Source organism: Varroa destructor, unplaced genomic scaffold, assembly GCF_002443255.2.
Source record: "Varroa destructor unplaced genomic scaffold, Vdes_3.0 BEIS01000001.1, whole genome shotgun sequence".
Classification (NCBI taxonomy): domain Eukaryota; kingdom Metazoa; phylum Arthropoda; class Arachnida; order Mesostigmata; family Varroidae; genus Varroa; species Varroa destructor.
The window spans coordinates 74,598,527-74,623,082 of NW_019211454.1; the positions used below are offsets into that span (position 1 = coordinate 74,598,527).

General features: G+C 39.7%; 2 protein-coding genes across 6 annotated transcripts in view; both read right to left on the reverse strand.

Annotated features, from left to right (window-relative positions):
- The window catches only part of LOC111249435 (PH domain leucine-rich repeat-containing protein phosphatase 1-like), a 39,353-nt gene extending 30,201 nt beyond the window's left edge, over nt 1-9,152 (reverse strand). For all 4 annotated transcript variants that reach the window (XM_086974792.1, XM_086974799.1, XM_086974787.1 and 1 more), the window contains exon 1: nt 8,090-9,152. The gene's annotated coding sequence lies outside the window, so the exon portion shown is untranslated. The remainder of the gene's footprint in view (nt 1-8,089) is intronic.
- Nucleotides 9,153-13,230: 4,078 nt separating this feature from the next.
- Cad88C (cadherin 88C) overlaps nt 13,231-24,556 on the reverse strand; it is an 85,958-nt gene continuing 74,632 nt past the window's right edge. The window contains exons 8-21 of one of the 2 annotated variants that reach the window (XM_022803288.2): nt 23,348-24,261; nt 22,716-22,942; nt 21,079-22,550; nt 19,370-19,495; nt 19,002-19,197; nt 18,656-18,879; nt 17,827-18,039; nt 17,358-17,568; nt 16,877-17,067; nt 16,620-16,721; nt 16,265-16,498; nt 15,818-15,993; nt 15,008-15,143; nt 13,231-14,739 (exon numbers count right to left, since the gene is read on the reverse strand). In XM_022803288.2, the coding sequence (XP_022659023.1) occupies nt 14,035-14,739; nt 15,008-15,143; nt 15,818-15,993; nt 16,265-16,498; nt 16,620-16,721; nt 16,877-17,067; nt 17,358-17,568; nt 17,827-18,039; nt 18,656-18,879; nt 19,002-19,197; nt 19,370-19,495; nt 21,079-22,550; nt 22,716-22,942; nt 23,348-24,261 (5,127 nt within the window). In that variant the 3' untranslated portion in view covers nt 13,231-14,034. The remainder of the gene's footprint in view (nt 14,740-15,007; nt 15,144-15,817; nt 15,994-16,264; nt 16,499-16,619; nt 16,722-16,876; nt 17,068-17,357; nt 17,569-17,826; nt 18,040-18,655; nt 18,880-19,001; nt 19,198-19,369; nt 19,496-21,078; nt 22,551-22,715; nt 22,943-23,347; nt 24,262-24,556) is intronic. The other variant, XM_022803293.2, reaches the window with a different exon arrangement.

Below are 24,556 nucleotides of genomic sequence, written 5' to 3' on the forward strand. Positions count from 1 at the left end.
GGGTACTCAACATTTTATCCTTACTAAAAGTATTACTGTTGACTCTTGGCTTAAGTGCAAAAGTTAGACCTTTAATACGGCTTAAGGCTAAGCAGCTGACGAGCGTTTGTGCGGTGCTTCCAGTGACGAGTTCAAGATCACTTTCGAAGTACCCAAGCTGCCATTTGTCACGGCAGATTCGGACGATCCGGTAGAACTGTTTTTGTTGACGGAACGAATTCGGTCGATGATGCCCATACCATGGCCGATTTGGCTACCTTTAAAGACACGCCACTGGACACTCTAGCATCGAACAAAGATCAATTGATAATTCCACTAAATCATAAGTTCTGAGTAGTGAAAGGCAACCACATGGCCAGTCTCAGCTGTCTGCTCGGGAATAGCCAGATGGTTACGGTGAAATGTCCCGAAAAACACAGCGGGTTTTCTGTTCTAGGGCAAGTAGGCGGAATAGAGGTCAAAAGCTCAGCATAAAGTTCCACATCTTGTGGTTAAAGTATAGGTCAGCGATGTGCATCCATCTACCTGCAAAGTACGATAGCTAGCGCCCTGGACATTTCCTGAGTAACGAAAATAATGAGATTCCGTTCACAAAACCTCCCTTACCGGTATCTCTATGCGGACAGTTCAGGCCATACTCCTTTTTGTTGGAGGGTGTCTTCTAGCAACGGTTGTCATCGGTCTAGAAACTTAAACGATGGTGCTCTATCACGCACCACCGCGATGTTCTAAATAATTATACAGCACAAGCTCAACGATTCTCCAGAAAAAGCTAAGGGCCAAACATTATCTGTGCCTATACGAAACAAATTGAGATAGTTTTTCCAATAATTTCACTTTCAGGCGGAACTGTGTTCTCGGCCTCATCTTGTAAGCCAGCCTAGCAGAAAAAGACGTTTCTGTTGGGATTCGCACCTTCTTTCCTCTTCTAACTAGACGATATTGGAATCTAACCGGTCATCCAAAACTCTCATAACGTGTCAAGCGGGAACTCGAATGGCCACAAACCCAAATATCTGAAAGACTCGCAAAGAAAGGATATGTCTGTCAGTCCGCTCCTGTATACTTTAGTGAGATCTTGTAAACTTCTATTGAATGGTCGATTTCCAGATTTGGTGCCGGATATTTTCTACAAAGTCTATTTTTTGGCACTCAGAAAAAGATGGCGCAATTCGGCCAATAGATATAGATCACACATCATTAGCTACTCTTTGCCTTTCTTCTCTATAGCCAGCGCTCTTATTACAATTTCATAACATGTATTTCGGCTTATGCCGTATTGAATCGGGAAAAAGCGCATTTGTCGCGCTTTGTTTTGCTCAAAAGTCTTGGTGATTACGCTAATTCCTTCTTTTTTAAAGTACTACCGTGTAATCGCCTTCTTTGTGCTCTTTAGGCCTACAATTAAGTTCTTCACCGATAACAATTTCCCTAAAGCTTTCCTCGCCCAGTGTCTTCACCAGTCTTCGATAAATTCCACCAGTGCTCTCACTTTGAAAGGACAAAACTTTAACTACCGAGCGCTGATTTTCGGTATCTTTGTTTTTTCACTCATTACATTCTGATGGTTTTCAAGTAGGCTGTAGTCGTAGACCTTATCGAAACATTTGCCACATCTCATCTCCTAAGTAAGCTCAGTTAAAAAGTCATGAATGTTCTTCAACGAACAACCTTACAGGGTAGCCCATCAATCCTTAAATAGAACTTGACAACCCTCCATTCTTGCTATTTTCGGTTATTACGACCGGATTGGTCGATTCGCGTACTTCCAAATACGTTAGGAGTCCATAAACATACAGATATATAGATATGCAGAAAAGCTGGTGTAGAGACATTTATATACTTGCACTGTGTATTGGTATTATTTAGTAATTTAGTCTGCATCTCGTTTTTACGTCCCGTCAGTGGTTCTTCGTTCAATGATTTTACGATCTGTACGCCGCTATAAAGTTTTATACACGATAGAGAGAGAAAAACGCCTTTTACCGTTGTGTGCATAGGCCGTGTACGTATGCATCTACTTGCTTTTCTGACTGTTAGCCGTTACTCCTCAGTCTTAATTTTATTATTACGCGTTAACGATGACCAATAGAGCGTTACCTATAATTTTCTAGAAGTTTATCCATACTTTTTAGAGTGCGTAAGCAGAAAACATCGCTTTTGTTATCCTTAGAATAGGTCGCAACGGCGTATCGTTATAATTAGATAGTTGTTGTTAGGTGCTTTGTAGACTGTGGAAGTGTGAGGTCACGCTGTAGGTTCGTGTATAGTCCTTCGGTGTTGTCTTTGGATATTCTAGTTGAGACTATTACATAAAATACTGGTTAGCTGGTAGGAACGAGGCGCTAGCTCTGCGCCGGTAAAGACGAAAGTTATATTCATATATTTAAGTATAACGCGCCTACAAAGGCAATGCTTAATTTATAACGTAATGTATAAACTATTACAACTTCGTTTGTTTGGCGAAATATCCGCATCCTGTGGCCGGTGTCCTATAGCGTCCAGTAAACCCCACATAGGGTTGCTTCATAGATCTACTTGCCGGATTCTTACGCAAATGTCGGTACTTCGTTGTTTCCATTATTTCCAAAGGTAACAAGTTGCGTAGCTTCGCTTGGTACCTGCTGTTGCGCCATCGTGCGCGCCCTGCACCACGAAACCGCAACAACCGATTTACTCAGCCAAGACTCCGGTGTTCTGAAGAATACCCTGTTATATCGGTAGTACCCGTTGTGTTTGCACGACAAAATCCATTATCATCGGCCTCGACCGACGAAGTATAGATCCCTTGTCTACAAGAAGCAAAAAAGCGTCGTCACTTTCCCACGGAAGCGCCGCGCACGTAGTAGCATACTGGTATGTCCTCCCCTGTCCGAAATGTATCACATATCAAAAAAGTAGCTATGCGGTCTTATGTATATTTGGGCAGCCCCGGTGACAGATTCGAAATGCAAAGGTCTTCGCCGAACCGATCGTATACTTTTCGTTAAAAGGGAACCCATTGCCGGTATTACCACCGCTTACCGAGAACCTGTGAGTTTATGCATTTTGATTGATACGCAGAGGGTGGTATTTCAAGGACAAGCACACGGGTTGGCTGATCCGTAAGACAGCCTCCGAACCAGCACAATTACTGAAGTCTGCCACTCTGGTTTGCTTTGTCTTGGCAATCGCTTCCAGCAAACAGTGTTTGCTCTTTACTAGACGCGTCTCCGAAAGCGAGTACCACGCTTTCCTAATTTTGCTGTGCTTCGGATGTTAGCCAGGGCCATAGTGGAATCGAATTTGACCCCCGGCTTCTCCCCGTGCTCGTTAATTACATACAAAACCTTCGGACGCCTTCTCGTCCTTCCCGTAGCCATAAAAAATCGCTTATGCCTTATAGCTTCCCTTGGGACAGAGACGTTTATAGAATTTCTCTTTGAAGCCGCATTGTCCTGTCATGTCTCATAAACTCACGTTGAAATACACGCTGAACGTTACTCTGAGCGCGCTGTTCGTATACCTTGTCGGCCAGCTGTTCGTGATTCTCACCTTTAGGGCCGCAAATTCCTCTACCCACCTTTCGGGCGATGCCGTCTGGGGATCACAATCAGCTCATTAACGTGTTTTTATTGCCACCCATCGGACTGTTGCCGCCAAAATTATACATGAGTAGATTAGATTCGTTATGTGCTAGTTGCAACGAACGTTTCACAGCCACTCGCTCTACTGTTATAAATCCGTAGGCCTGTATTTGTTCATATATTTACACGATAATATTTGGCCTATTATAACGTACATAAAGATGACCGTCCATGCAAGAAAAAATCGCTTGCCTGAGATGATATCAACTGACGGCCTGATGCATCGATTCAGGGCAAAATTGAAGTGGGCAATCTTCGAATACGGATCTCTGCAAAATATCCCTACGCGGCAGGGATAATTTGTTTTATAAAAGCAAAAAACCCACTATTGCTCTTTAGAGACGTAGCGTCGAATTTTCAGTTAATAGCTCGCAACGACTTACTATTGATATTAGATCGCTTTTTGTTACACCTTCAACTCGTTTCAGGTGGGATTAGTTTGCGCATCAAATGGAAGCTGAGTGAATAAGTCTCTACCAACATAATTGACGGTCGAACACGCTCAGTGTTTCAAAATACATACGTTAGTAAAACAGGTTATATTAGGGATGCTCCTAAAGAATTTGCCACCCTTGAAATATCGTTGACAAACACGTGAAAATTTCATAGTAACCTAAGTAATCTTCCCACATCTATTGAAAAAACTATCTCCCAATTGATTCATCTTACAGTTTAGAGCTTAACGGAACGAAAATGGAAAGAATAAATATTAGTTAGAAAATAATATTCCACGGCACGGAACAAGGTAACGAGGATAAAACATGTGTGAATATTTGAGCGCCAATAAACGCAATTAACAAACCAGAGTTTGGAAAACAAGACCTATATAGGACGCGGATGATATAGATCAAGAACCTCTGTTTCCGTGGTTCTATCTGAGAATCTGGGATTGTTAGAATGTCAGTTTAAGGCATAAACAAGCACCAAGGTCATAAAATTAGTATAAATAAAAAGACCTCCAAAAATACCTCAAATACACGCAACCCTGTACGTAATCATGGTGAATCCGCGGAAGGTAAGGCTAGGTAAATTAGGAGCTCGAAGAGAAGCAGACCCGTTACGTCACTTGAAAGCCACCTATGTGCACTGTATGTATACATTGAAATATTAATAAAACCAGCAAAACTACTTTAATATACTTGTAAAAAAAGTAGGAAGGAAGGGTAATCACTTCTCTTAGTTTCTGAACAATAGAATAGCATCGATTTTACCAGCCATGCTATTCTTACTGCAGAATTCAAATCCCGCAGCGAGACCCTGGATTTAGCATTTCTCATTCCGGTTCGGGTCTCAGTTTTCCCGCGTGGCATCCTCGGAGCTCTCTTCGTTACCACGACTGGCTTTGAAATTTCAAAGGGGAAAAAGAATGTATCCAAAATCAAAGAAGAATCAGATCTTGCTCTATTATATTACAATTGCGAAGCAGAAAAGCTTTTGGGTATTAGAATCTGACACTTAGTGCTGTTTTGAAAAACGGTGCTCAAAGATCTGCCGACTGACATGCCTATTCCAAGTCTATCAACTTTTGGAACCTAGTGTAGTTTGTCAGCTAATACAATGTACACAAAAAGTATATTTAACTCCGATTTCGCTATAGTTATCCTATGAAGTTTTTCTAAGGCGTCGTTGTTAAGAAGGGTGACATTGTCTTGTCTCGTCTTTACTGTTATGTATCATCGTTTATTTGATGCAACTGGGCCATTTATAAATCTTTGTTGACCATTTTATTTTTCCCAAGCGCATCTTAGCATATAAAACCCCTTTAACTCTAAAGTCGAGGCCTTTTTCGCATAAAAGTAGGGGTTAATTCGAAACTAAGGCTTATCTTCTGGAATAACCAGTTTCTTTACTTACACCTTATTAACATTAAGAAGTTTTTTCTAATCATTCGTAACGAATCCACGCAGAAACCTGACGTTGTGGCTGCACATGGCGCGTTGCCGAATGAGATTTGAGAAGCGTTAAAAAGCCGTGTCTTTCGATGTTTCTCATTCAGTTTATGGGGTATTCAGGCCCCGCGACCTCTTTGGTAAATCCCATTTAGTATTGGCCATATTTAACTGTATCGTCTCGCTTTGTCTTCTAATACAAATAAAATTACGTTTAGCAGCCAATAAAATTACAATGATCTGATAGAAAGGAAGATAAATAATCAAGATATAAAGAAGGAAGTAAATATTCGACAAAAACCATCACTTGGAACAAATCTAATGCAATATACTTTAGTGGCCTACGTACATGCTTTTCCCGTTCTTCATTTCGACAAAACAGTGCAGACCAAACAACGTACCCGTCCATTTAAGAGAACGTCTCTCACCCTACGCATGCACATACGAATTAGGACCGAATGGCATCTTCGATCTTTTTTAAGAGGGAATTTATGCCCCTTTTGCACTGGGTTGAAGGAACTACTTTCCTTTAAAGACTGCCTTGCCCTTTAATAATTATTGTTCAGATATATAAAAAAAAAAAAAAGATTATTTACCGATGCAATTGCCGAGGGCCTTTCTGTTAAACCTGATGGAGTTTCACGTACACTGTGGATGTAAACGCGTTCGCTAAAGATAAATCGCTGCGTACTATTATTATTACTATCAAACAGTGTCTTAATATTATTAGGTCGCTTGATATGAAACGAAACATTGTGAACTCTAACCAAAGTTCTTTTACAAGCTTACTTCTTTTGTTTCCAGTCGAGATATGCATCATTATTATTATTATTATTTATGACTTCTATTATTTAGATGGCAATGTTCTGCTACTGTAAAAGTCTGGGGTACAAAAACCTATGGGATTTATGCACGCAATTGCAACATAATGTTGAAACTTAAGTAACTTTTATTATTACGTGGTCGAGATTTTTAGGAAATGGCAATCGATAGATGACAACAAGCCTCTCTAACTTCTGCATTCCTCCCATCATTATTCGTACGCTGTGATATTAAGAATCATCGTGCAACAGGAATGATTTATTTATAACCTTTTACGTTTGCCTGAGGGTGATGTTCTACGGTTTAGTTGGTCACCCGTAGGATACATTTTTCTGAATCGATGAACCAGTTTGGTTAACGAATGAACCATTGCTATAACGTGTAAGCAAAAAGACGCTACCATCATTGCGTCTATGTCTGTGACCATGTGGCACCCGTTTGTCCATATTTTACTTTATTAGTCTCACCGTGAACAAGTGTCATATTTTGACATGCATAAATTTAGAATGCTAACACCGGCACACTTTGAGATGGGTCAGTCTTCATTGCAGCCCCCAACTCTTCGTTACTCACTTTCATAAGGAGCCTTCCACGAGACCCACTTCAGGTTCGAAATTTTCTTCGAAGAATTTTTTGAACCAGCAGCTCACAGCGTTCCTAGTAGTAGAACCTTCGCTGAATACAAGGTTTACGAAGCGAGCTGTCTCCGTCATTATAGTTCCTACATAAAACTATGCACAGTTTTCTGTGGCTCATTACAACACGCAAATAAAAACTCAGGTGACGTCCAAGTGAATGGTCTCCGATTTAAAATATTATGAAATTCGAATATTAAAAAAAAAAAAAAAAAAAAAAAAGTGTCGCTAAATGTCGCATCGTCCTGAAATAGTGTTATTTTGATGTGATCCACTTGGCTGAATAACAAATACCACCATTTTTGTCTCCCCGAACATAGTTGAATACAAGTTGTAACTTGAGCTATAAAATTTAAATTCGAGAGTCGAGCGGTGTCCAAAGGTAAGTAAAGCGTTGCATCTAATCCCCAAATGGAAAAAAAAAACAATCCAATTCTCATGTTTAGCTAAATAATGGACGAATAAAGTAAGTTCTATTTGGAACTATCTAACTAGTTTTTTTTTTCACCGAACAAACCAAGATGCCTTCGCGGTACCGTTATATTAACCATTGGCCCCCCATCGCTCACCTTCTGTCGTTATGTTTTTCGAATGGTTGTTATGGGAATATGACAGACGAGTAGGCACCCAACAATCAGGCTTTGTTCGATACGCTCCATCGCGATATTTGAATGCATGATAAGATCTCATAGTTTCTACGACCTTAGTAACGATATAGGTGTTTCAACCGCTGATCGTTTAATTATAATCGAGTGAGAGACTGCTCGATCTATCCGCAACGGTCACATATAAATAGTTCTCGTTGTCCTTGGGCGTTATCACCTAGTTAAGTTAAGTTACAGTTTCCTTAAATGTTAATTTAAAATGCCTGAAGAAGAGGTTTAATAACATGTCTGCATATCACATTACTATCAGTACAAAAGGTCATTGTTAGCTCTAAAGCGAATCAATTTTATCTGTTATACTGTTATCTCTGATATCATAACATTAATGCATAACATGTCACGATCTACTTTCCCATCGGTGAAACAAAATCACAAATTTTGACGTTTTTTTTTTTTCGTTTTTTACGTTTCTACTAAAAATTTCACGTTCTAACTACGAATATTGTTCATACCTGGTGTCCCCTTATGAAGCTCTAGCATTTACATTCTTTTGAGAGCGTTTTCCATCAGCGTTTAGCGATGACACCCGCGTTCAACATAAAATTTCTTCATGGTATTATGTCACACTTCATGCTAGTGCATACCACAGTACTACGGTGCATAAGCCAGACTTAGAATTTTGTGTCTTTCAGCACGGATTAGCAGCCACCTTTAAATGTCCCGTTGAGTAATATTAGTGTATCAGTTTTTTTTCGAGTTCTCACTCCGCGGTAGTCTATGCCGACAACCTTTCGGTGGGTATAAACGTAAACCTGCAATAATTGAAATGTCCGGTACGGTATTTTTCCGCCATCGACAGAAAGTCAAAGGTGTCGGCAATATCTGTCTATATCGCTTCTGTTATAATAGACAATCACACTTTGTTTTTTCTGTTTTGCGGGGTTGATACTTTGGGCCGGACTGATCGAACGACCAGGTGGTTTGTGCCTGAAAGTATGATGAGGAACAGACAAGCAGATATACAGACGGATCTGTTTAACTGGCGTACTTCAATGCCGTCTCCCCGTTCGTTCAAAAGCACACCTATCTTGCCTGCTGTCAGGGTGCTCTATCGTTACGTACGCGGGTAACCAATCGGAGATTGTGCATGGCGACTACAAAGTTAGGACTCGTCGTCAGTGCCTGCATAAACTGTTCAACTGCGAGCAGTATTCGCTACTACTGTTCGGATCTATCTTTCGGGCCGTGACGGTTGCCGCGATCACAAGGTAGGACAGCCCGTATCTATCCTAACGTCAGCTGGGTCTTTTCTGTGGGTGCATTCATTCCGTAAGCGTCGTCTGACATCCTTCAGCACTTCACAAGTAGAAAGCTTAGCGCGACCAGCCGGTACTCAAGCGCCGGCCAGCGCAACAGAGCCTCGCCAGCTGCGCGCACAAACTTCAGTAGAGTCAAATAGTGTGGGATTAAAGAGGAACAGCACGAGCAGTAGTGGCCTACACTGGCAACGATCAACCGCTGTCACAACTACTAGTACTTCTACTGGCAACAAACACACGATCACATCTACTAATACCGTCGTGTGCGCGGTGATGCATGGCAGAGCCAGCAAGAGCTACTTTTCATAACAGAGGCGAGGGTGAACAGCTAACCGGAGAGAACGGGAAGGGCTGAGATGCCAGATCCCCCAGAGGCAGCAGCTGCGGTAAGACTGACACCAGTGAAGCCCGTAACAAAACTATTTTCGGTCTCTGTTTATTTAGAATAACTGCAGTTCCTTGAGTGCACTGAGCTAGCCATTTTATTGTCGTAACCCACATCATTGACACGACCTCATTATAATACACAATGTTGACCAATGCATACTTATCCAGAAAGATTTTAAAGCCTTTTCGTAAAAAACTTCAACGTGATCTATCATCTTCGACGCAAAATCGTATCGAACGTCACCGGTGTACGTTCATTCATCCGACAACCACGCCTGCCCAAGCAAACCACTAAAGTACTTACTCTAGGTGAGATAGATAATTTATAGATCTCTAAGGAACAACGATTGTTTAAATAGGTACAGTCCTAGTAAATAGATATACCCGCATATATCCCGCCTGTAGCCAATATTACAAGAGTTAACTTACCCCGATAAACTTACAGTGTCGTTTAAGAAGCTAATCGCGCTCGTACACTGCAAATTTAGCATATTCACTTCTGTTTATTGATTTGAATGAATTGAAAGTTTTACTAAATTTCGTTGCGTTAAACAATTGTCCCTCTTCATTCGGGAATGTGCAAATAGGCATTCAGTCCGTAAATTTCCTAGAGTATTTATATTCACCAAAAAAAATTAAAGTTATATTGGGCTAAGTTAGTTGTAAATACGTGTTGTTTACCCGCGCAGAAGCAAAACAACATTTGTGATACACAGACAGGCCCACGATCGTGTGACAAAGCGACTGGGTATACAATAAAATAAGGAAATGGCTGGACATTCAGGGATTTAAAAACCTTACCACTACGAGTGTTAAGTTATTCCTGGCGAATGTGTCGCAATTTCCGTCTTACGTACTGCTAAACGTAAGCTAGTAACCGGACAAAATTATCTAAATATGGAAAACGAAAATTTTTTTTTGCCTTTGAGCGAATTCAGATGAGCTGTTACGGCATCGGCTGAAGATGTTCTAAAGGGTTACGGGATCTACAAAAAACAACGTCAATACTATGATTTAAGTTGCTGTGATTCGTTCTATACATACTTACTTACGATAACTTTGAGAAAGTATTTTTAACATTTCCCTGTCGAAATTGTGCACATTTCTATACCCATTTGCCAATAATTTGTTCTATTATTGACCAAAAATAGCCCTTAAAACTTACTCGGCTTTAGGAAATTTTCGCCCATGCATGTAAGTCATTTCTCCTAAGAACCGAAATCTTTATTTAGTGTATTTCTAAAATAAAACCTCAAAACAGCCCAGCATCGTCAAAGCCTCTAGGTCTCGGTAAATCTGCCCTTGTTCCTTTTCTTTTGTGCCTTTATGTTATTACCCCTTATAAAAAATGGTTCTAAATGAGCACCAAAGCTTTCTGATATTGCAGTTAGTAAATGTTACGCAAATGCGTGCTCGGTAGCCAGCGTACAAATACAGAAAGACAATTTTGTATTGACAACCTTTTCTTTCTTGTCATTGCCAATGTTCATTTAAGCTGCTTAGGTCTGCCTAAGAAAACTAAGTAAATTGCTTTAAGGACTTAGCCTTAACTTACATCAAGCAAAATATTTTTGCACAGTGTCCTGAAATAGGGCATTGAATATTTTTCCAGTTGCTACATTTAGCAATGAACATAACAGGTGTTAATTTCACTGAAATAAGGTGAGGTTCCGGGATGTTTGTGGTGAAATATAACACGTGTGCAAAAAAAAAGTCGTCTCATACATCTATCTATTCCAATAGCACGAAATTCATAGGGATATACCCTTCATAGAGAAAAAACCAAAACTAGGGAGATGTTTGGGTACCTATAGTTACATAACTAAACTTCAACAGTTCGACTGTCTCTAACCACAACGATGAATCTGTCCGGTTTTGTCTCGAAGATCGAGGGAGCTCCTGGCTTCTTTTAACGGAAGTTATGGATTTTCATCGTGCGTGCACTTCCTTCAGCGTCGTATAAGTCGCTCTTTGTTGTTCGGTTAATAGCTGGTCGCAAAGCCCAAAGTCTTTTTCCTCCAAAGAAGCACAGCATTTGGTAGCTGTGTGTTTGGTGACTGTCAACAACTGATACAGGAAGTATATAATGCCAGTAGTTTGCGCCAACTCCTTCTTTCACTGATATAAAAACACTTTAATCCGAAAGTTCTACATAAAACTTTAACTTCGTTGACCTCTCTGTTACATATTTAGTAAATGAATAAATAAACTTATTTTGACCGCGGCCCGCGGTGGTAGCATTCATAAAGCCTTCTGTTTAATTCCTGAGATCGGCGCACTACAAAGCATGCTTTTCACTAGGTGTCATCGAACCCTATCATAACCGCTTAAAACATTATTGAACGTTGTAAATTTCTATCGTTATAACTTCGTGCTATCTTCGGATTGTCTTAATATTTTATTTATTTGACCTTTTTTTGATTGTCTAGGTCTAAAACTCTGTGTATTTATGGCCAGTTTTGTTTTTAAACGTTGTGTCAGAGATATCGTATAGATCGTGGCGTTTTCTAAAGCTCTATTCTATCTTCTAATGAGCGAAAAAGAAAACCCGGAAAAACGTGTGTGTAATTCCAGAAAATAGAATAAAATTCTATTGGGAAGGGTGTAGCAAGCAAGAATCAATAAAAATACATAGGCAACAGAAAAAAAGGACATATCTAGAGGCCTATATCTCAAAACGTATATATATATATATATATACATATGTGTGTGTGTGTTAAATATTATAGTGCCAGTACTTACGACTAGGCTTGATAAGTACAAATGGATTGAAAGTCATCAGAATATTTGTATGACGAAACTATTTAATCATCAAATCTTCATAGAGATTGGGGTTTCGTAATATATATATATATAATGCTTAATAAAGGGTACCAAACATAAAAAGATAATGTTTATCCTCACATTATGTCTGTGCCAATATACTCACATGCCAGATAACACTCTTCTACTTGTTGTTGTTTATCTAAAATGCTAAGTGGGTTATGGCACCAACTATGTTTCAATTATGTAGTATTTTTGATATATTCGATGTTTCATACGATGGCTTTATTTACTCTATTTAAGAAGGAAAGATTTAAGATTTCTCACATTAATTTTTTTCACCTTATGGATAGCATTTTTCAACCACTGAAAGCTGAATTTTTTTTATCGAAAGCTGAAATATTCATACCCCTAGAAAAATTCTCATAGATAAAATCCTAACCAATATTACTGTATGTCAACATTGGTGTGATAATATATATAATAATATATAATAATATTATTATATATAATATATTAAGAAGTACAACTGTCCACCAAAAGAAAAGCCACAGATTTCTTTGTGAATGGCAAAAACGCATGGCTTTTTATATTCTTTTTGTATAGGTATCCAATTAATTCACAATTATATAGGGGCTATCTCCGGTAGATCATCATTTATATGACTTTAGTTAATTTGTGAGAAATCTATTCCGATATAAATGGACGCTTTAAACGGCTAAGTTTTGTCGAAATCGACTTCTTCCAGGACGACCGAATGTCGCAACTTTAGAAGTAAACTCTATCATCTATTTACCCATGATGCTGCAGAAAAATTCATAAAATATGTAAAATATATAAACAGTGAATATTTATTAAGAAGTTATAAAAGACATAATTTTTTAACTATATATATATATATACGCAAACTATCTGATGTTTCATATACCTGAAACATATAATGTGATGGAAAATCTTGATCGCAATCTAATGGCAAAAAAATAGTACCGAGGTTAATGGCTAATATTAACCGCCATTTTTGGCAACAACACTATAGCACAGAATAGTAACTGACTGTTTTTCTAATAAAAAAACAAAGAAAGGGTAAGAAAACTGTTTTTCACAAACAATTCATTGCGACAATGATTTTCAGGACTATTTTTATAGCGCTTACTACTGAGTAATAAAAAGCACTGATAGAGAGTAAACAACTTTTATTTTTTCAAACAAAAGAATTTCGTGATAACAAGAATTATTACAGTTTTACAAACTTCTTCGTTGTAGTACCATCTTTATTAACACTACTGCTACCTTTCAGTAAAGATTGGCTACATTTTGCCGAAGCTTTGGATCCAGCTGTGAATTAATCTACGTCTCAATTTATTTAGAGGACATGAAGTAGCACAGAAGTCGAGCCGCAAATGCGCGCTACCTATATACATCATGGCAATTGTCTGTTCTTCTTCTATGCACGTATGTAGGTGACTTGCTATGCGGTTATTTAGAAAAACGAAGATACGTGTAGCGTACCTCTTATATCTATGAATATGCTTCTATCTACTGCAATTAAATAAATATCTTTGCCGTCCTCATATGGGAAAGTTGCAAAGACAAATGGCAGCCAGAGGTGAGGGTCCATTTAACGTTCGGGCTTGATACAGGAAACTAGTCTTCGATCACCTAATTGGGTGAGCTTGCTCTTCATAGTTAGTATAAACAATGGCTACGAGGCTTTTTGTGCTTCATTTATCATGGCTTAAGTTATCGCCTTCTAAGTCTTTTTTTAGACGTTAAAACTTCTGCTTTATAGGCTATCCGGTACCACTGACCGACAGCAATGCCCGCTGTTAAATACTTCGCTCAGCCTCGGCTCACGACGATGCTTGGCACTGGTTCTGCGGCTGACTGGACCTAGGCTTTTTGCCGCCGCCACTATCCTCACTGGCTGTCAAGGAACCATCCGCTGTCAGCGGCATTACGCGACTCTGCGGACGCGGCCTTAATTTGCGTCAAAGTTCGGAAACTTCAAGCTGACCTAGTCGATTAGGTGTACCCATTTTAGCATTGAAGATATTACTGTAATCAACGCCGACATCGAGGACCGTGTTGAAGTTGTTGCGATGGTGGCCCTGATGCAGCCCTTGATGTCCTTGATGCACCTCGTGGCGATGGTTATGGCCTTGTCTGGGAACAGAGGGGGCTGACGCCTTCCCGTGACTGTGCATCTGAGTCTTCTGTAACGTGTGAGCCTGAGTACAGCTCTGGGGACTGATTACATAGCGGTCGTTAACCAGGTTCGAAGTTGAATATCTGTCGCTTCCTGATCCTGAAGCTTGGTCAGTATGATCATGATCTTGATCTGCAACAGCATTCTCGTCAAGCGAGTTCGAATCGCTGTGGGGTGCACGCTGAAGATCTTCATCATCCTTGTGGAACCATTCGTTGTCGTACGAATGCATCCAAATGGGATTGCTGCCCTCGACAGAATGCTGGTTAGTGTTAGGTAAGTCGTGGCGTATGTGAGCTGAGCCACTGTTGCTCGTACCAAAAGCTGCCACAGTTGCTGCCTTTAGCTGGCGCTGATATCGCTTTTTTTGGGCCACACAAAGCGAAATTACAAGAACCAGCATCACAGTTAGGAACACAACAAGGCCCATCAGCCATGTCTTGAACGGGTCGTCTTCTTCAATGCGCACAATCGAGGCTTCTGCCGGCTGCAGTGTCATAATAAACATATATCATAATAACAACAACAATTATTATACTAGTTAATAAGTAGAGAAAAATTCTGTCTAGTTTAAGGTTTTTCCTATTCTCAAATAGGTACTACTTGTTAGTGTGTGTAGAATATCAATAATAGCTTTCTGCTATATTTTTGGAAAAAGTTTGTATGAGCTAACGAACTAATGAAGGCTACGCCACATGAACTGCGACGGTATTTATTATAGAAATACATTTATTACATAAAATATATGAGCTTACCTCACTATGCAATACGTTAAAATCTTTGAAGAGTTTGTCGAGGAAGAAGGAGTTTTGATCAATGAGGCTTATCGCTGTCATTACTTCCATAATCGTGTTATCATGGCGGTTAACAAAGTGTAGATATATATCGCTCCTTGAATCATGACAAAAACCCACAACCCCATTAAAAGGTGGATAGTGTTAAGAAGCCTACCTGAAACATAAGGTTAATAAACTCCTAGACCAATGACATTGTCTGTTCTCTTTTCTAAGTTGACAGTTTTACGCCGTATCTTAAAATCCGTGTAATGGGTAGGCTAAAGATGCTATCATCTTATTTTCGAATTAGAAGGTTCTTAGCAGGTCCTTATATTGTGTGGACTGGGTCCTTTCGGAAAGGCTGAGATTGGTTAGCGCTGATAGCTCCGCGATTAAGTACAGTAATTGGGGCATAATGAGGCTCGATTTTGAATACATTATGAATGGAATATAGTTGTATCTAAAGATGATTCTTCGCAGTACAAAGAAAATACGCTATTTGAGGACTGACCCAAAGGGGTAGCTGAAAATATGGCGGCCGAATTTAATTTCAGTTTCAGATGGGTCCAACATTTTCCTGAATCAATAAAATAGACGGCGTATTAAGTGATCTCAACTTATTGAGCCGCTGTTGTGTGACACTCAATTCTGTGATAATGTGATATTTTTAAAAAGCTATTTAAAAGAATCTCTAAAATGTTGCAAACCATGTTTAAAATGTGGTCGAAAATGGATCAGAGTATTAGGTAAACCAGCTTAAAGGCATTTAAAGGCCTATATTTAACTCACTTTGTTCGATCAACAGTTCCATCATCATTTTCGTGCACTTTAACTTCATCGATGTTGACGATGGCCCCTGTGATATTGGCCATGACCATACGGAATTCTGACTCTTTTTCCTTGAACTCATCTGGCGTCAATCGAAGCACAAACCGCACCCGTTGATCCTCGCGTAGGAGATAGATCTGAAAATTGGTTACGAATTACCAGTCTGGTCAAACTCTGCGGGAACTAAGTTCACTGATTTTATAGTTGAAAGCACTTTTGTTTATTGCATCAAATAGCTCCTTTTATTAAAAATTCAGATATGTGCCTAGAAAATAAGATTCTGATTGTTTACGGAAATGGAAAAGCTTAAGAAGCTAGGTAATGGGTGTTAGGTAGCAGCGTTACGATACGATAAGTGTATTTAAGGTACGGCTTAAAGCTTTATTTCTTTTTGTATCGAAAGCTTACATAGACGTTGGCGGTATCAAATAATCCCTCAGAGTCGTTGGCAATGACCTTGAAGTCGAAGTACCCTTTCATGCCTCTCTGAGGGTAAAAGTTGAGAGCGATTTCTCCAGTGTGTCGATCTAGCACAAACGGCGAACCTTGGATCGGGTCAAGACCTTCGCTGAGGGTTCGACGCACCTCTCCTTCAAGGAAATATGACACACGACTGTTTTCTCCGTGATCGATGTCGATAGCCTGTAGGATAAATGCAGAATACTCAAGTTCTAGTACTTAAGCACACTAAGTTTTTAAGGCGAAATATCGTATCAACAATTATAATTTAGACAAGTATTGTAAAAAACGTTTAAAGACTGACCTGCACTTTCATAAATGTTATCCCAAAGTTGGCTTCTGTAGTAACTCCACCTGTGAAGACACGGCTAACGAAGCGCGGGGGATTGTCATTCACGTCAAGCACCTTGAAACGAGACGACGAAGAATCCAAGCATAATTTGTGACTATTGTCCTGGATCTATTTTCTACGACGTTATTTAAATAGATCCAGAATATAGGCAGCTTAAGCTTAGGTGTTATGATTCGTAGCTGTAAAAAAAGTGTACATAATAATTTTACCTTAATGTCAACCTGCAAAAGGGAATTATCTTTTGGATCGAATGCAGTGACGTGTCGTGGTTGGTGAAAGCAATCATCCGAAGCCTGTACAATTAGAGAGTATTGGGCACGCTCTTCACGATCGAGCACTTCTGTGGCAACGAGCTGATGCGTAAAGATGTCCAAAGAAAAATGGTTATCCTCATTCCCACCTTGAATAGAACCAATTAAGATGAAATGTCTCAAGTTCAACGAAGCATAATTTCATATGACAAGATATTTTGTACTTAGGTTTATAGTATTTATAAATGAGTTTGACTATTTTGCAGTAAATCTCGAATTATAGGGCGACGTATTAATTTATATAAAAAGATGGGCGCTGTATATCTTACAAGACCATTAGGTTTTTGCTTTATATATCATATGTTTTATAGTTAGAATAAGGGTAAGTAACAAACTTACAACGAGCGCAAACACTTCCTGATAATTGGTTTTAACATACCGACAATATAATAGCACGGGATGGGTTTATTTTGGCCGAAATCATCGTCACGATCGACTGTGGCCAGCAGTTTGTACATTTCCTGTCCGGGAGACATGTTTTCTGTGAAAGTAAGCTGGAATACGTCTTGCGTGAATTCCGGCGCATAGTCGTTTACATCCGTGACGTAGATCGTGAGGTCGAGGTCGCTGGTGAGCGTCGTAGGTGATCCCTGCTCAGTAACGTGATACAGAGTTACTGAAACAATTCAATGCCTTTCCCATTTTCTGCACGGAACATTTAAAACGTACCAATGTATATGTTGCCTATATTTCAATTGTATTTGGAAGAACTGATTTGAAAGGCTAATTAACTTGATAATGAAATCTTTACCTGGGTATCAGGTGATTGACTGCTAAAAAGGACCCTTCTATAGGCCAGTTTGACAATCACAATTGGTAACGTCCGCTATAGTAATAATCACACACACCTGGTCACTAGCCTTAACCCGCAGCTCGTATACTTTCTGCGTCTCTCGGTCCAATGGAGCGCGGAGTGTCACTACGCCGGTGATTTCATCAATTGCAAATGATCTCCAATGATTATTCTGAAGACTCTTTAATCGGTAACGCACTTGAGCATTTGCACCATGGTCTGCATCATCCGCCAAGACCTCGACCACTATTGTGCCAATTGTGGCGTTCTATGATAACAAGAGACACAGCTAAGTTAGAGATAAGCAACTAGACAACCTTATACAGACAGTAAGGACTTTTATTACTATTATTATTATGACTTATATCTCAGGCCTTAGAATAGTCTTGTAAGCCAGTGTGAATTCGGTGTGATTGCTTGGGGCACTTGAAAAGCGTTTGAACAAAACGTGTTTCACCCTTTTTTTAAATAGTATCTTTTTTTTTTTTTTTATTATTAGAGCTCAACAGTATATATTGCTGGTTTGTCAATATATGATTTTTATCGATGGTGTAACGGGTAAAATGTAATAGGAACGGATTGCTTGTTCGAATCCTGTAACAGGACATTTACCTGATTTCAAATTGCGCTCTTTCAAAATTACCAAATAGTGTCGTGTCGCTGGAGCTGTGTGGTTAGCTATGTTACGTTATAGATATAAACGTCCTCCAACCTTTCGTGTAAGTTATGTCAATAATGTAATTTCGCTGTAAATTATAAATTAATGATAAATAAATTATGAGAAAATAAAACGAGGTGAGGTTCAAATTTAGTCCGGGTGATTAATACGTTAGGCAGAAGAAAGTTTACAACTAAACAGGTGTCTAAGTCGACTGATTTATTACCTCAGGAATTCGTATGGTGTAATTTTGTGGAGGTTTAATGAAAACCGGTGCATGATCATTCACGTCCTGCACGCAAACATTGAATTTCTCTATTGAATTAAGTGTCGGGAAACCCTGATCTCGAGCCTTCAGTGTTAGAGAATAGTTCCCAACCTTCCCGCGGATCGAATTCTTGGTCAGGATTCGAGCCTGATTATCAGCAAGAGTTTCAACGTCGAACACTTCTGCAACGAACACAGTGTTCCAAATTATACAAGTATAATCATTTGTGACCAACGGTCACTACGCAAATCAGTCGCTCCCTTTATGTATTAATTAGGTTAAAGCGATTGAGGACTGAAAATACCATTTTCAGGTTGATCGATGTCCATCGAAAAGACAATTCTTGAATTGAGGCTTCCGGGTTCATCTTTGTCCGACGCGCTAACTGTCAACACGGTCTCACCAGATTTTAGGAATTCTGACACTTCGGCACATTCGCCGGGCTCTTGCCTCACAATTACAGGAGGTTCATCGTTTACGTCACTCAAATGGATGGTAATCTGAAAAACAGACGAAAAGGAGACATAGTCAGAGCTTGTATAATATTGCACTATCTGCCTGATTACATAATCATGTAATAACTTAGTTTATTGCCCACTTGTCTTACGTATAATAATGTATTCATATAGAGATTTTATATAGATAAAAGCTTTACTTTAGTTAAAAGCTAACTTGTTTGAACGATCGTCGACTTTGGTCGGTTCCAACTCCGGCTTCGTAATTATCCCACGCCTGAACGATCAATGTAAACTGAGGAATATCTTCGCGATCCAATAAAGCTGCCACGGATATTATTCCCTGAAGGTTTCAAGAGCGAGTAGGGAATATGCTTTTTATAACATATGATAAAACACGCTTTTAAACAATATTTCACAGTAGCTAACCTTGGAAACAGGATTCACACATACCCAATTCATATTTGCGATTGTTATTTTCACAAAAGAAAAACATTTACAAAGGAATGCACAGTTATTGTGAGATTCTGCTTTCTATGCAGGATGTCTATTGTTCTAAGAGCTCGAAGCAATATTGAAATAGACGCTGTCGCTTCTATGAAGGCGGAGATTAGAGTTCAAAGACAAAACAGAGCAAAATTTAAAAATAGTGGAAAAAGGCATAGGCTTAAATTTGCGAACGCTATTGCTTCTTAGTCAAGCCTAAGCTAGTTCAACTAGCTTACCTATTTCATAACTGATGGTAACTTTTGTAATAACTATTTGGTTGAAATATATATAACAGCCGTTTACTACAAATTTTTCGTTTCTCCTTCACCTTTGCATTTTTCACACTATTAGAAAATGCTCTTTTTTCTGTTGAACTATCATGGAGCACGGAAGCTCATATCGAATTTAGGCTTTAAAGATAAAGGCTTCCTATGAAAAATACGTGCATTTCGTGTATTCATTCCATTTTACCTTTAGTCAAAAGCAGAAGCTGCCGAAACGGCTTGAAATACTTATACGATGCACGGTAAAGGATCTTCTAAGGTAAGAATTTTAGACCTGCAGGATGTACTCAATCCGAAAGTCAATTAGGACCTCGTATGGCGAACAAGTACTAAGTGGTCAGGAAGGCAAGCGGTGATTACTAACCCATTATCAAACGTCTTGAATGTATGCAAGTTTATCGGAAGTTAGAAACCTGTGTGTGCCATGGGCTTGAGTACATGCTCAAGGTGATACGGTGATATTGATCCTCAATAAGAAATTCGCTCTCCGCCGAACAACGGACAGCTATCACAGCAAATTTATATACAAAATGGTTACGACTGATAAAAAGTTGTGCTTTTACGGCTAGCAAAGAAATGAATAGCAAATGAAGCAAAGAAAAGACCAGTTAGCTCCAGAAAATACGTGTAAGCTCTGATTCGAAGCAATTCCTAAAGTAAACATGATTTGTGATCAGTGAAAGGGTCTTATATATTGAAAAAAACGTTTAAGAAGAACAAACGGTCAACAAGGATCTCTGTATAATTCAGTTGCTTAAACGGTACGTGTCTATCAGAAGAAAAGGCTCACTAAACTTATGCTTCAACCCAATTAAACCTACGTTATTCCAAAACGTAAGAATTTGTTCGACATGTATATTATGGGCAGTCTAATAATATTTATGCAGATCAAGCTTAACTGTTGAGCAATATTAAAAATTCCACTGATTTGAGAGCTTGATATTAAAATCTAAATTTCTTGTTTGTTACCTCACCAGTCAAAATATAAACAAGATAAGCAATTAATACAACCATTTAAGCTATTTCAACTATTGTTATATAATCAGATATTAAACTATAGCACAAGCAATAAAAGTATGAACAAATCTATAAGGAATTATTTGAGGGTCGATGTCAGGTTTTCAAGAAGTCAAATTTTTGTTATCATACGCACGGTGTCTTTGTCGATCTTGAATTTTCCATGAGTACCCGAAGGGTCAAGAGCATAGGTAATGCGTCCATGTTCTCCAGCGTCAGCATCCGTCGCCTCCAGTTGAGCAACGATTGTACCGAGCGGGCTGTCCTCTGACACGTGGAATTCTGTGAGGCCTTCGATGAACACTGGGTTATTGTCATTTTCGTCTAGCACCTGAATACTCAATGATGTCATGCCTGTTAAGGGTGGCACGCCAGAATCGGTTGCTTTCAATGTGACATTGATCCAGGACGTAGTTTCCCGATCAATTTTGTCACTGACGAGTACCTCTCCAGTTTTTCTATCGATGCTAATGAGCTTTAATAGATCTGAGGGCCCTTCAAGACTATAGGTAATAGAACGATTTTTATCAATGTCCATTGCTCGAACGGTAACAACTGGAGATCCAATTTTCGAATTCTCAGTCACAGCTTCTCTATAAAATGGTTTGCGAAACACAGGAGCGTTGTCATTGACATCTCCAACTTTGATGTTTAGGATGGCCTGGCTTAGTTGATCCCCAGATACGCCAGCCTCGTCAGCGACCTGCACACATATTTTTATTGCCTCTATCTTTTCGCGATCCAGCCGTTGCCTAAGGTAGATTTTTCCGGTTTTCAGGTCAACCCGAAATGTATCTGATGCATTAAATGGCACTAGAGTGCTTTCCTCGTTCTTGGCTTCACTGCCGAGAGCATCATCTCCATTGCAGAGAGAGTAACTTAGGTCAGGGTTATCATCCGGATCTGTGGCAACAAGCTGGCCAACTTGCTCTCCAAGTTCCATGTCTTCCACAATGTGAACAACTCCGGGTGGACGCAGTGTGGGCGGTTTGTTGTTGACATCGACAATGCTTATATTAACCCGGCAGGCTGCCCACATTTGCTGGTCGCCCAAGCCCCCATCTAACGCTATAATAGTAAGCATATATAATTTGGATTTCGGATAAGTGCGATCTGGATCAAGATAAGCGCCTGGAGCCACTGATATAACACCGCTCACTGCGTCTATAACGAACTTATCCTGAGCTCCACTTTCTATCCTATATGCGATTTTAGAGAAAGCGGGCGAGTCATCAGCATCGATGGCTTCTACCCTTACAACGCTGCTCCCTTCACGAATATTTTCGGGTATCGCTTGTAAATAAAAGTTCTGAAGAAACATAGGCGCGTTGTCATTGACATCCTGAACAAATATTTTGACCGTTATGTTACTTGCTAGTGGGGGTTGACCGGCATCGATCGCTTTCACAGTAAGAGTGAGAACACGGATATCCCCGCGAGGCTGCGATATCGCCTCGAAGTCCACAGGAATTCGCGGTTTTATTTCACCAGTATTTTCATTGATAGTGAAGTTGTTGACATAATCGAGAAGTTCATATCGTATAGCCGAATTCGATGTGTTCGCCTGGTCCGCATCACTTGCATGCACCACAAGAGGGTTGCTAAAGTCTACACTCAAGACACACATAAAAATGTATTGTATTACTTGTAAGTAACTGCATAGTGTTGAAAAAACTTCACCAACAAAACTTTTTTTTTTTACATACGGTAAGTCGTTGCAGAAAAACCGTTTGAGAAAGGAAAAATAGAGATCTAAATTGTGGGTTTACTCACGGAGATCATTCTCTCTTAAGCGAGCCTCGTAGACAGGTAGATCAAAGAGAGGCGGGTTATCGTTAACGTCCTCAAGAAACACTTCAAGTTGAACAGTGTTCCTGCTGCCTTTTCCGAGCTCATCCCGGGCTTCAACAGTAACGAGAAACTGGGGGACCGTTTCACGGTCGAAACCATGCTCGTTCGTGGCAATGCTAATTTCACCAGTGATCGGATCTAAGCGTAGTCTATATACCAGCACAACAATTACCTTATTTTAGAATAGATTAAGCTTTATTCCGTACGGTATACTCGAACTGCTTTAACCGCTTGAAGGCTCTAAACTATGCATAGTTTACGTTTATACAAATAAAGCGTAATAATAAATAAAAGCGTAAAGTAAACTTTACGCTTATATAAATACGAACGGCCATATATATAAGCTGATTAGTTAAGTAATCACCAGAAAAAATCATGCAAATTTTAAGAAATAAACATGCTTATAGCAAACTGTTAAAAGCTGGAGTTGCTCGATATATCCGAGGAGCTATATTATTTTTTATAAGTTGAATCCAATTCAGATATGTTTAGTAATTCTGCTAAATTATGTTCTATAATACTGAGTTATTAAGAGCGATCATAATTGCACCTACTTATCCGCCATTGGGCCGCGAATGCTCGTGTACCGAACGCCGACGGTGCCAAAGAGCTCCGAATCGCTGTCTTCAGCCTGCACTCGTGCTATGATAGTTCCCACTTGAGCGTCTTCTCGAACTCGTGCATTATACGATTCTTCAAGAAACAAAGGAAAATTGTCATTGGCGTCGCGTATGTAAACAATAACCTCCGCCGTTGAGCTTTTAGGTCTTTCGTTGACTTCTTTGGCTATCAGGTTGAATCGAACAACCTTTTTCTGCTCAAAATCGATCAGCTGAGGTCGTCTAACACGAATCACAAAGGACGCCTCATTAATAACCTCTGCAGGGGATACCTCAAAAGTTCCTTCCGGGTCATCGAGAATCAGGCGAAACGTGCCATTTGTTCCCTGGTCTTGATCAAACACCTCAGGGGTAGCGTTTCCAAGAAATGTAATAGGCGCATTTATTTGAGCATTCTCAATGATTTCTGCGTAATAAAGCAGACTTCGGAAGGTCGGAGCTTCATCATTAACGTCTGTAAGTACGACAGTAACTTCCGTTCGAGCCACGGAGTCAGCGATCGCTGAACCCACCTCGGTCGCTTCAATCTGAAGAATGAAGGCACCATTGCGATACTCCGTAGCTTCTCGATCTAGACGCCCGCTAGTCGTTACAACTCCTGTCCTCTCGTCGATAGAAAACAAGCCTAGGTGATTACCAGCACGAATGCTATAACTAATCAGGTTATCAATGCCGCGGTCACCGTCTTGAGCCTTAACGGATAAAATTGACGCCCCTACTGGCAAATCTTCGGGAATTCGAGTTACAGCGGGAACCTGGGTAAATACGGGTGGTTGGTCCTCCAAGTCCTCCACCTTAACAATTACCACTGCTGTTGCAGTATGTCGAGGACCTTGCCGAGCGCGATCCTGAAGTAAAAATAATTTCTCTTAATTTTTCTGCAACTAACTATCTGTTATATAGTTTGACAGTACGTTATTTTATTGGTTACAGTATATAGAAAAAAGGTATGTAATAAAAAAAAGCCATTCATGGAAAACCCATCAGATGGCTGTCTGTCTGTCGCAATCGGTTTTTCACGAAACTTTCTGGCTTATCATACTTATGTTCATTATAGCTAGGCTTCGATTTTCTCATCTTTGCCAAATGTAAGTCAATTCCATTGTAAATACCAAGGTTTATCACAATACTGAGACATACTTA